The sequence below is a fragment of the Pteropus alecto genome, unplaced genomic scaffold, assembly GCF_000325575.1.
Source record: "Pteropus alecto unplaced genomic scaffold, ASM32557v1 scaffold38, whole genome shotgun sequence".
NCBI lineage: Eukaryota > Metazoa > Chordata > Mammalia > Chiroptera > Pteropodidae > Pteropus > Pteropus alecto.
In genome coordinates, this window is record NW_006442512.1 from 1,641,092 (window position 1) to 1,652,897 (window position 11,806).

Sequence of the window (11,806 nt, forward strand, 5' to 3'; positions counted from 1 at the left end):
ATAGGGTCAACCCAGAATCTCTGGGTCACCTCTGCTTCTCTGGGCAGTGTCTCAGAGTTTCCATCTTCACTATAGCCCTTCCCACCCACCATCCCATGGAGGTCTCTTGTCCCAATCCTGCAGAACCCTTTCTTTTGAGAGCCGCTACAAAGCCTGTTGTTTGCTGATTATTGTGGCGGGGCCAGATTGTGGAGAGAGAAGCTATGGCCTGTTGAGAGGAACCAGGAAGCTTTGAAACTGAAAGATGGGGACTTCAGGTGATCAGGGCTCTGTGGTCAGCAGTGAAGCCTAACCCAGATGTTCTCCCTGGACAGAACAAAGGTAGCATAAGGTAGAATGTCTGAGCTGGGCCAGGCTGAGATAAGCTCTTTAAGGCAGGACTGTCTGATTGCCTGTGTCTTCTGGCAGCAGAATGACTAACATTCATCTAGTGGGTGCTGGAAAAAGGATCTGGGCTGCAGTGATCCATTCAGCTGACCATCTTGGACCTGGTGCCGTGCCCACTGAGATCCAGAATCTCACCAGGCCCCTGCCATTTCAAACCTGGTGTATTTTGCTATCAAAACAGATAAAAGTGCCTGCTCTGCTGGAGCTTACATGCTAGTTGAAAGATATAGACCATATTCAACATAAGTAAGTAAAATATATAGTTTGTTTGAAGTTTGTAAGTACTACAAATAAAAATCAAGTCAAGGAGAAAGGATAGAGACTATGAATCTGCATAACGATTTTACATAGGATAGCCAAGAAAGGCATATCGAAAAGGTGATATTTGAGGAAGTGAGACGAGGACTTGGGAAGAAAGTTTCCAGGTGGAGGGAGCAGCAAGTGCAAAGGCGCTGAGGCAGAGTGCTGAATGTCTTCCACTTGCCTCTCCAGACCCACTCTCTGCCACCTCTCTACTCAGTCCCAAAGGTCTGACCTCTATGGGCTGCAGTAATGGGCCCCTTGCTCTCTGGCTTCCAGTTAGGTGAGTCCCTGGAAGGCCCAGCAGGATATCAGAGAGTATGAATAAAGCAAGGTCAGAGTAGGCTCTACTCTGTGTAGGGTTTTGCATGCTAGCTGCAACTCTCTACTGAAGGCCACAGCTCCTTTCTATAGTCTTTCCATGGCCACCTTCACTGGGTTCTGTTTTCTGCTCCTTCCTCTCTCCACTTCTAGCCCTGCTGTTGCTAACCCTGGGGCACTGCATTGTCCCTTATCGGCTTCCCTAAACCTTGCCCATACCTTTGTAAATGGTCCTTTTAGTAAACTCTCCTCAATGACCGAGTTTGAGGGAGCCTTCTGTTGCCTGCAGGGACTGAACTGACTGATACAAATAGAGAATGTCTGAGGATCATCAAGGAAGCTTCTGTGCCTGGAAGGGAGCCTGGGGAAATGAGAGTAACAGACAAAGAGGTCAGAGAGGTCATGGGAGCCACATCTGAGAAGGCATCACAGGCCAATGAAAGGACTATTTCTCTGAGATTCCTCATAAACTTCCTTCTGAAAACTTAACTTGGCCCATCCTGAACATGGAGAGGGATGGCATCTCTTCTTTAGCTAGGTGCTGGGAGAGCAAATGGGCCACCAGGAATTTGGCCACAGCTGCTTTCTTCCCGGGCATCCCCCATCCAAGGAAAATCCAGCAGACAGATGGGTGAGCCCCCAGCACGGTGAGGTGGCGCAGTCTCATCTGATAATCTCTGCTTCACACGTGAGTTCTCTTCAGACACTCACCAGCCAAGGACTCCTCAATACCACCATGGGGTCTTCTAGAGATAAAATTAGCTTCCCATGGTGGTGCTGATGGTGGCATTTTGGGCAGAGGGGCAGACCAGTGGGAAGCTATTAGGAGTAATTTCTTAGGCTTCTGTCCAACTTGCCCAGGGCTTCTTTGGGGCCTGCCCCAAGGACTGAGGTTTAATCCCTCAGACAGTATTGCCCGTTAAGCCTCTCTGGCCTGCAGATTTGGATTATAATTCTTTCAGTTGCAAGTTCCAAACTCAATTCTTACTAGAAAAGGAAAATGAGAAGGAAAAAGAGAAGAAGAAGAAGAAGAAGAAGAAGAAGAAGGAGGAGGAGGAGGAGGAAGAAGAAGAAGAAAAATGGGAAAAAAGAAACTTGAAAAGTATGTCAGGAGGAGGAGGAGGAGGAGGAGGAGAAGGAAAAGGAGAAGGGAAAATGAAATGAAGAGATAAAGAAAGGAAAAGGGAGAAAAGAGGTGAAGGGGGAGGTTATGGGCGAACTTCACTGGCTTCAGGAATATGTGGATCTAGGTGCTCAATGTCATCAATTCTTTCCTTCTCTCCCTCTCCTCGTCTCCCCATTTTGCTTTCCCCTGAATGGACATCATTCTAAAGTAGGCTTTCTTAATAAAATGGCCACTGGTAGGCCCAGACTTATTTTCTAATCAGCTTAGCCAACCTGACAGAACGAGAACCTCTCTTTTCTGACAATTTCAGAAAAAACTCATGTTTGGTTCTCACTGGCCTGGCATAGGTCATGTGCCAGCCTGGTAGCCTGGTGTGTGGTCAGCTCCACCAAACCTATTGGCTAAGAGTAGAGGTGGGGTGGTCCCCAAAGAATAATTGAAGTGGTATTGCCAGACGAAAAGAGAATGGGTGGTGGGCACACAAAACCCCTCAGATGTCTACTGTCTGAGGGACATCTAGGCTCTGCTTTGATTTGCCACCGATCTCTAGGGTGACCATATAATTTCTTGTCCAAACCAAGACTCCTTTGAGAGTGAAAGAGGACATTTTTAATATTTACACCATGACAATAGGCTTAGACTAAGACTATCCTGGGAAAATATTGTCACCCTAACTATAGCAACCAAGAGCCAGTGAGCTGGGGGTGGGGTGCAAGGCTCTCCTATCTGTATCCTGGATTCTGTAAACCAAATCTCTCTGGCTCTCTGGGCATAGATAGGAGAGGAGAAGGTGCTCAGGGTTCAGATCTCAAGTGTGATGGAAGGTGGCTTGGTGGGGTAAAGTCACATTGGGAAGGAATCCCCAGTTCTCCACTCTTCTCAAACTGTCTCACTACAATCTCCCTCTCTCATGCTTTATTCTTGTTATGTTTTATCCCTGTGCTAGGAGTGCCCTTCCTGTTCTCTTCATATGCCATGACTCTTCTCCAGTCCTCTGCTCTCCCAGAGTCCCTTTACCTGCACTCTGCTTCCCCACCCTGGCTTCTCACAGTTCCTGTGGCATTTCCAGATTCAGCATAGGCTATGTTTGGGGTGTGGTTCCTGCTTGCACCTTGAGGTAGAGGTTTGTTATGAGTCTTGCTATCTCCCCATCCCCCTATTGCACATCCCTCAGCAACGCTGACTGGAGACTCTAAACTGGATCACTCTTCTGGGCTAAGACCCTCAGCTGTCTCTATCCTTCCAGACCAGAATTCTCTCTGCTCCCCACTGCCTTTTGTCTCTGTGTTCCTGGTATTGATTCCTAGGGAATCAGCCAAAGAGCTTCTCACGCAAAGGCACACAAACTTTGACCCAGGATTGTTGGTTCAGCTCCAGCCAAGGTCCTCTAAACTCCTGCCTCTCTCCCTCTTTCTCTGCCCAGTGCTCTTGAGGGCCTTCTCCAATCTGTGAGTTGTTCCGTAGAGATGGGCTTGGGGAGAAGTATAACGCCTCCTGTAAACCCAGTATACCAGGTTCCTGTCTAGGAGTATGGGGACATGAGGGGCCCTGACCTAGGGGCTGAACCTGTCCACCTTTGGCCTCCTGGGGCTTTGCTGGTAGTCTGGGGCAATAAATCACAGTGGGAAGAGACTTGGCCTTGAAGTAAGGGAGCTAGAGTTCTAGGCTTTGCTTTGATTTTCCATGTGCCCCTGGGTCTTCTCCTTCTGGCATCAATCTCTCCATCTGAGAAGTAGAAGAGGAATTGGCTTAATTAGCTAATGAATTTCTTTGTGGTCAAGAGTCCTCTAAAGAATAAGGACTTGGCAAAGCAATGCATCTTCTACCAAACAAAGGGTTTTTCTGGGTTCCTGGTCAGGAGCCCCAGCAGACGGTCTTCCAGTCCTGATGAGCAGGTTGCCATGATTTCTTAGAGCTCTGGCATTGATGGGGACCCAAGGAGCAGAGGAGCAGACAGCGCTGTAGAGCAGGATGAGGAATCTGTGAGTGCTTTGCTCCTCAATTCCTTGCCATGGCTTTCACACAGGTTCTTTCTACTTCTGTGGATCTAGCTCCAATTGGGAGTGGAGGACAGATCTTTCTTGGGTACCATAAAACTCCAAGGGCTGAGTCAGGGGTGCAGAGGGTAGGATGAATGAAACAATGCTGGATGAAATATAAGCCCAACAATAAGTCCCTCATCTCCTGCCTGTTCTCTTACCTAAGTTCCACCATTATAGCATCAGCATTTTGGGCTCGGCATTACCCTGGTTATGTGCCCCATCCATAATACAGCTGGGTTTAACTCCTTTACCAGTTATCAATATATCGCAAGGACTTGGCTTCTCAGATCAATTTACCCCAGGTTGGTTTTCTATGTTCAGACATGGAGGAAGGAGTGACAGGTTGGGTCTGGGTCATAGCACGGGTCAAGTGTCCTGAGTGAGAATTACCATGGACAAGTGCTGGAAACAGACCAAGAGACACCTAACTTTTTTTGTGGAGAGGATTCAGGGGGGCTTCCCAGAGGAAGTGGTGTTTTAGCTGACTTAAAGTAGGGGAGTTTAGAAGTAGAGGTGAGCAGGCCTGGTAGGTTCTGCTAAAGATTCTGCTTTCTATTGATGAGGGCTACTGAAGGGACAAGGTGGGGATGGAATGAGATTTTGGATTTCTTGAAAAGACCACTTTGGATGCCACAGGGTAGAGAAAGAATTGAAGGGAATGAAAGGCACATAATAGGCGTTTAGTAAATATTTTTGCAACGCATGGGGTGGCATCTGACTGGAGTGGGAGGTGAGGGAGCAGAATGAGCCTGGCTTGGGCCAGCAGATGGATGGCTGTGCCATTCGCTGGGTTGGGGAGCACGGCATGGGTGGCAGGTGATGTGGTTAGTTGGGGATAGCTTGAGCTAGACACGCAAGTGTGCCTCTTTCTGCCGGGCCATTTTACATCGGGAGGGGTCGGCAGGGGCGAAGGACAGCATCAGAGGCAGCCAGCTTGGCGACCTAGGCGACACACTGGGGCTGCGTGTCCTGCCACGGGCGTGGACCAAAAATATGGACACACGCAGGCGCCCGCTCGTAAGCAAAAGCCCAGCTCCGCACGCAAGCCTGGGCCCTTTGCACCGCCCCTCTCCTCCTCCCGCTCGGCTAGAGAGTGGCCTTTTAAGAGCCCCGCCCCTGACTCCCCTCCCTCTTAGCGTGACTTTGCTGGGACCCGACCTGGGTGGCTGGCTTCCCAGCTCTTCTCACGCAACTGCCTGTCACCGCGCCCCCGGCCAGGTGGGGCGGGGATGGGCCGCGTGATCTCTGCCCACCCCCTCCCCGGAGACAGGTTCCAGACTCGTGCACACTAGCCTCGAAAGGCGTTTGTGCTGGACGCCTCCATTTCGGTTCCTGGGCCTCCTCCTCTGACCTGCCCGAGGGCTGCCCTCTAACCCTTCCTTCCGCCTTTGGAAGCTAGTCGCGCGGACCCCTTTCCGCCCGATTTTTCCGCCCGGCCAAAGCTCTAGCAACCCCGGAGCCAAGAGGGAACCTCGAGGGCCGCTGGGTCCCGGCTGGAGGTATCCCTGGTTTGCAGGTTCCGAAGTAGCCCTAGAAGGGGCGCCCAGCTGCTAGTGAGCGCTCCGCGAGACTGCAAGTTCTCTAGTCCCGCCTCTGGGTCAGGGAGCGCGGACTTCTGCTAGTTGCCTGGGCTTTGGGGGCTCTGGGTGGAGAAGGGGCAGCCCATCGGCGCCTCTGTCCTTCCGGCCTGGGTGACCTCTGGGCGGGGGTCGCGGCGCTTCTCACGCGAGCCCGGACTCAGTAACCCCGGGGAAGAAGGTCATCACCCGGCAGCCCCGCCCCTGCCTGCCTGGCCCCTATCCACTCGTGGTGAGGGGGAGGCACTTGCACACCCAGTATTCCAGTGGGTGCAAAAATGTGGGTGAGGGTTCTCCGTGCCCGGGTATGGAGGCTCCCCAAATCCTCTCTTCGGAGTGTCCTGGGACTTCTCCCCGAACCCCCGCCTCAGACGCGCTCTGCGCTGTCCATGGGGTATCTTGGAACTAAGGATCCCGGGTGTCCCCGGCCCTCACCCCTTTACTTGCCGGCACTTGGATGAGGCGTCCCCATAGTGGGTTCTTACCTGCCCCCGCGCGTCCCCTCTCCCCTACTTCCCCTCAACCCTAAGGCGACCATCCCCCTTCAGGCCGCCCCGCCCTCAGTCCCAGCCCAGCGCCAGGGGGCGTGGCCACGCGCGCAAGCCGCCTATAAAGGTGGCAGTGCCTTCATCCTCACTCTGAAGGTGTCAGTTCTTTGGAGCCTTCCATAATCTTCTTTGGGGTCCCTGGCTCCAGAGACCACTCTTCACAGCTCAGCTGAGCATCTCCTCACAGCCACAGGTGAGTGCTGGAGGCTTCTGGCTTGCCCCTTCCCTCCCAATAAAAGGAGAATTTTGATGGCTTCAGGTCTTCCCTAGTAGTCACTGGTCTAGCACCTCAAAGAGGAAGGCAAAGAGTGGCCTTAGTGACCAAGCAGTCCAGCCCCCTAGAGGGGAAACTGAGGTCAAGGGAAGGGCAGGACTTGCCCAATGTATTAGAGTTAGTATCAGAACTCTACATAGAGATGTCCACCCCCTGCACTCCTTTTTCAGGATTCTAGAACCCGGGCCCCAGCTCCAACCTCCATTGGCTTTCCTGAATGCCTTGGGCCTTCCGCATCAGGGTTACCTGGGGCTAGAATAAGGACACAGCTATCTGAAGCTATGAGCATGTGCAGTCCCTCCTCAGGCTGTGGGATGAGGGAGGTTTCTCCCTGGTGGTCAGGGTTCTTACCAGCTGTACCTGCCTTATCTAAAAGCTCACTCTGGCTGGCTCTACCCTCCCAAGCCATGGCTTGTCAGAGCTGAGATGTGCTGACCAGGACAAGAAAGGCCGATCTGAGCAGAAGTCCTGGGCACACTGCCCAGGGGCTTTCCCTATACCCTTGGCTGTCTTCTCTGTCCTCTGTTGGGGAGCAATTAGTGTGAGAGACTGTCACACTAATTGCAGCTGTCACACTAATTGCTCCACTGTTGGGGAGCAATTAGTGTGACAGCTGCAGGGAGCTAAACCACCAGTCCTTGAAAACTCACCAGTGACATCTCTCTTGGCCTCCTACCATCTTACTAAGGCTTGGGTCCTTGGGGCACCCAACGTGTGGAAGGGAACACCAAACCTAGCCGTGTCCCCAGTTCACTCAGGGAGTCAGGGCTTTGTGTGTGTGCTTTAGGATCCACCTCCTCCAGGAAGCCTCCCTAGATAGATGGCTATAGTACTTGATGTAAGAACCATACAACCTCCCCATCTTGGGCAACTCTCTTGTGAGGAAACCTCGCTAGTCAGACTGTGAGGTCCTCCAGGTCAGAGCTGGGTATTCTTTTCTCTGAGATCCAGCTGGGTACCCTGAATTAAAGATTATGTCTGACTCCCTCTCTCAGGTGATATAACTGGAGCCCAGAAAGTAAAATGACCAGTCCAAGGCCACACTATGGATCCTGGAACGCTGGATCTCCTGACCTTCAGTCCAGGATACCAGGAAGATGTCCCAGTCAGAGCTCTATGCCTTGGAGAGAGTAGTCCATTAATCTGCACAGCCTTTCTAGACCAAGCCTAGAAAGTATTGTCTCAGGCTCTGTTCAGATCCACTCCTAGTTTCCTTTATGCCAGTCTGTAGTTTTCTTACAGCCCTGGCCTGGTGGGAGCCTTCCAGTTAGTCTCTGCTATCTGGTGACTGGCAACTGGGGAAGGCCCAGACTACCCATTCATAGAGAATTAGCCCAATGAAAACCCTGGCCTGGATTTCTATGGCTGGGAGCCTCAGTCTAGCTGGTCTCCAGCTGCTTTTAAACTGTGGGGTTGGTAGAACTCAGAGAGCTGGGGCTGAGAGCAGTATGACTTAGGCAGTGACTTTCCCATCTTCCGTCCCCTCCCTTCCCTGTTGCAGGGTGTGGCAGGATTCCCTAGACCCTGGGGTTGAGCAGGTGAGAACTGAGGGTTCCAAGAAAGCTCTTTTTCATCGATTGATCTGACCACTCTTCAAAGGGAGGTACCTATGACAGGAATTAGAAACTTCTCAGGGAACTTTCCTTAAGAGGTCTGAGTCCTGGTTCAGTCACTGCTGGATGACTTTAGCCAAGTCAGTGCTTCCTCTAAAGATCAGTTTCCCCAAACATGAAATGAAGCTAAAAGAGTGGGTGATCACTAGTTCCGATAGCAACATTTCCCTAAATGTGGTGGGTAGTTATCAAGGGGATTTAGGTGATACACATCAGTTATGTGTTTATTTTAATATACGTTGTGGGGGGGAGGGGGGAAATCAAACCTGTGCTCTAACACAGATATGATTGGGATGATGCTAAGTGGGTAGATTTAAAGTTGATTTTAGATGTCAAGTAAGTAATAGTACAAGTGTTCTTTGGAAATCACAAAGTGACATTTGGCAAACTGTTTTAGAATGGTGCAGCAGTTAAGAGAGGGTGTTCTTGAATTAGGCAATTTGAGTTGGACGTGTGGATCAAATACTTCCTGTCTTTGTGAACTTGGGCAAGTTACTTTCTGTGAGCCTTACTGCAGCCTACCTCAATAGGCTATGGCAGGACCGAATGAGAACTGCTGAAATTCTTGGCACGCAGTGGCAGCTCTTCAGCTTCTCCCACCTCTTCCTGCCCTTCATGCCCAGTGAACAGTTGTGAATAAGGTTTCCTCTTTCCTTTACCAGCATGCTGATACTTTAGGGCATTGGCTTCTCCCATCCCTCCATCTGATATCTTGATCTTTCCCTCCTGCCCACCTCTTAGCAGCCACCTTGCCATCTCTACACTGATCATGTTTTCTGCGTTTGGACTTGCCATTCCCATCTCAGCCACGGAGCTTCTCCTGGCCTCCGCCATCTTCTGCCTGGTATTCTGGGTGATCAGGGCCCGGCAGCCTCAGGTTCCCAAAGGCCTGAAGAGTCCACCGGGGCCCTGGGGCTGGCCCATACTCGGGAACATGCTGATCTTGAGGAAGAACCCACATCTGGCACTATCACGGCTGAGCCAGTGTTATGGGGACGTGCTGGAGATCCGCATTGGCTGCACACCTGTGCTGGTGCTCAGTGGCCTGGACACCATCTGGCAAGCCCTGGTGCGGCAGGGTGATGATTTCAAGGGCCGGCCTGACTTCTACAGCTTCACCCTGATCTCTGAGGGTCAGAGCATGACCTTCTCCCCAGACTCTGGACCAGCGTGGGCTGTCCGCCGGCGCCTAGCCCAAAATGCCCTAAAGAGTTTCTCCATCGCTTCAGACCCGGCTTCCTTATCCTCCTGTTACCTAGAGGAACATGTGAGCAAAGAGGCTGAGTACCTCATCAACAAGTTCCAGGAGCTGATGGCAAGTGTTGGACACTTTGACCCCTACAGGTATGTAGTGGTGTCAGTGGCCAATGTCATATGTGCCATGTGTTTTGGTCAGCGCTATGAACATGAAGACCAAGAGCTACTTAGCGTAGTCAACCTGAATAATGAGTTTGGGGCGATAGCTGCCTCTGGGAATCCAACCGACTTCTTCCCTATCCTTCGTTACCTGCCCAACCGGGCCCTGAAAATCTTCAAAGACACAAATAAGAAGTTGAACATCTTCATTCGGAAGATGATTAAGGAACACTATAAAACGTTTGAAAAGGTACAGACTGGGGAGAGGTAGGTGGGTGGTGGGGAGCAGGTAGGGTCGGGGATCAGGAGGTCAGAGATAACTGGAGCAGGATGGTGTTTGGCTGGCTCTCAGGGGCCTTCACCTTGGGATTTTGAAGCCAGTAGCGAAGGGGACTCCATCCATGGCATGGAAATAGAACTTTATCTTGATCAGACCTTCTATCTTTCTGTCAGATAGCAGGACCCTAGTCCAGTTGTGGGGAGCAGTAAGAGTTATACAGTTAGTCTCCTGGTCTTATGGGAGAGAAAAGGGTAAAGAACATGTCCAGATGACAATGGTATCAGACTCTGTTGTTAGGTGTCCCTTGAGTTGGGGCTGCTAGTATTCTGAGGCAGGAGAGAGCCTTGGACAGGCAGAGAAAAACTGGGACGGCAGCCTTGGAGGAGGGTGGGTCACCTCTTGAACAAAGGTGCTAGGGATGGTAAGGGACCAGGCCTGGATGAAGAGGTAGGTCTGGGTTTGAGATCTTGCTCACCTGTGGGCCTTCCCTACCCAGGGCCATATTCGAGACATCACAGACAACTTGATCAACTACTGTCAGGAGAAGAGCCTGGATGAGAATGCCAATATCCAGCCGTCGGATGAGAAAATCGTTAATGTTGTCTTGGACCTCTTTGGAGCTGGTATGAGCTACCCCATCGTGCCCTTCCTGTGCCCAACTGCCCAAAGCCACCAACCGCCTAACATCTCCCTCTGTTCTCCCCTGGCCAGCGTTTGACACAGTCACCACTGCCATCTCCTGGAGCCTTCTGTACTTGGTGACAAACCCCAGTGTTCAGAAAAAGATCCAGGAGGAGCTGGGTAGGTGGTGGCCTGCTTAAAAGTGTTCAAGGCAGGGGGCCTGGCCAAAGTCTGTGTGGCCCCTTCATCTGTCTGGTCCTTTGTGCTTTGTAGACACAGTGATTGGCAGAGCACGGCAGCCCCAGCTCTCTGACAAACCCCAGCTGCCCTATATGGAGGCCTTCATCCTGGAGACCTTCCGACACTCCTCCTTCATCCCCTTCACCATCCCCCACTGGTGAGGCCCCGTGGATCCACTGCTGTCTGATAATGGGCCTCACTTCAGTCCATGTACCCGATCAAGGCTGGTGGGAGGGACATGGTATTGGAAGCAGGGGGATCTCTTTGTGGCCCTGAGCTTGACTGAGCTTTCTCTCTCCCCAGTGCAATAAGAGACACAAGTCTGAATGGCTTTTACATACCCAAGGGGCGTTGCATCTTTGTGAACCAGTGGCAGATCAACCATGACCAGTAAGTTAAGAGCGGGTAATATAAACTTCACCCTCTTCTGAGCTTCAGACCTTGCTGTCCCTGGCTACTTGCCTGACCCCTACTCTTTCGGGCTGGAGTGCGGCCCACTGAATGCTTCTGAGCCCCCGGGCTGCCACTTTAGCTGCCTTTCTCTGATTACAGGAAGCTATGGGGTGACCCTTTTGAGTTCCGGCCAGAACGGTTTCTCACCCTCAGTGGCACTATCAACAAGGCATTGAGTGAGAAGGTGATTCTTTTTGGCTTGGGCAAGCGGAAGTGCATTGGTGAGACCATTGCCCGCTTCGAGGTCTTTCTCTTCCTGGCCATCCTGCTGCAGCAGTTAGAATTCAGCATACTGCCGGGTGTGAAGGTAGACATGACCCCCATCTACGGACTGAGCATGAAGTACGCCCGCTGCGAGCACTTTCAGGTGCAGATGCGCTCTTTGGGGGCTGAGAGTCCTGCAGCCTAGACTCTGTCTTCCTGGCCTGGTTGCCCAGACAGGCCAGAGGTCTGGCCCAGGGAATCTAAGCTTTGGCCTGAAATTCACAGATGTTGATTTGACTGATTTTTTGCTATCTTGCTGCAGGCAAACCTGAGGGATCATGCCTGCCCCCAACCCTGGACATTTCCTTCTGCATATTGAATGCAGACAGTGGATATTGCAGGGGCCACAAAGGAGCTGATACAGCCTTCCCAACTAATGCTTGAGCTAGGTGATATTGTAGGTA

At 51.6% G+C, this 11,806-nt stretch overlaps 1 protein-coding gene across 2 annotated transcripts; it reads left to right on the plus strand.

Moving 5' to 3' along the window:
* The first annotated feature begins 8,939 nt into the window (after positions 1-8,939).
* On the plus strand, positions 8,940-11,806 carry LOC102892046 (cytochrome P450 1A1). 2 transcript variants are annotated; one of them, XM_006922625.3, is made up of 6 exons: positions 8,940-9,794; positions 10,321-10,447; positions 10,536-10,625; positions 10,719-10,842; positions 10,989-11,075; positions 11,238-11,806. In XM_006922625.3, the coding sequence occupies exons 1-6, from the start codon at positions 8,958-8,960 to the stop codon at positions 11,545-11,547; spliced, it is 1,575 nt and encodes a 524-aa protein (XP_006922687.1). In that variant the 5' UTR covers positions 8,940-8,957; the 3' UTR covers positions 11,548-11,806. The 2 variants fall into 2 exon arrangements, with proteins under 2 accessions (XP_006922687.1, XP_024896148.1); XM_025040380.1 differs by lacking the exon at positions 10,989-11,075.

Excerpts from the sequence above, each read along its gene's own strand:
- LOC102892046 (XM_006922625.3), top strand. The coding sequence starts at position 8,958 with ATGTTTTCTGCGTTTGGACTTGCCATTCCCATCTCAGCCACGGAGCTT. Across the intron at positions 9,795-10,320 it reads ACTATAAAACGTTTGAAAAG|GGCCATATTCGAGACATCAC; the intron begins GTACAGACTGGG and ends TTCCCTACCCAG. Across the intron at positions 10,448-10,535 it reads CTTGGACCTCTTTGGAGCTG|CGTTTGACACAGTCACCACT; the intron begins GTATGAGCTACC and ends TCCCCTGGCCAG.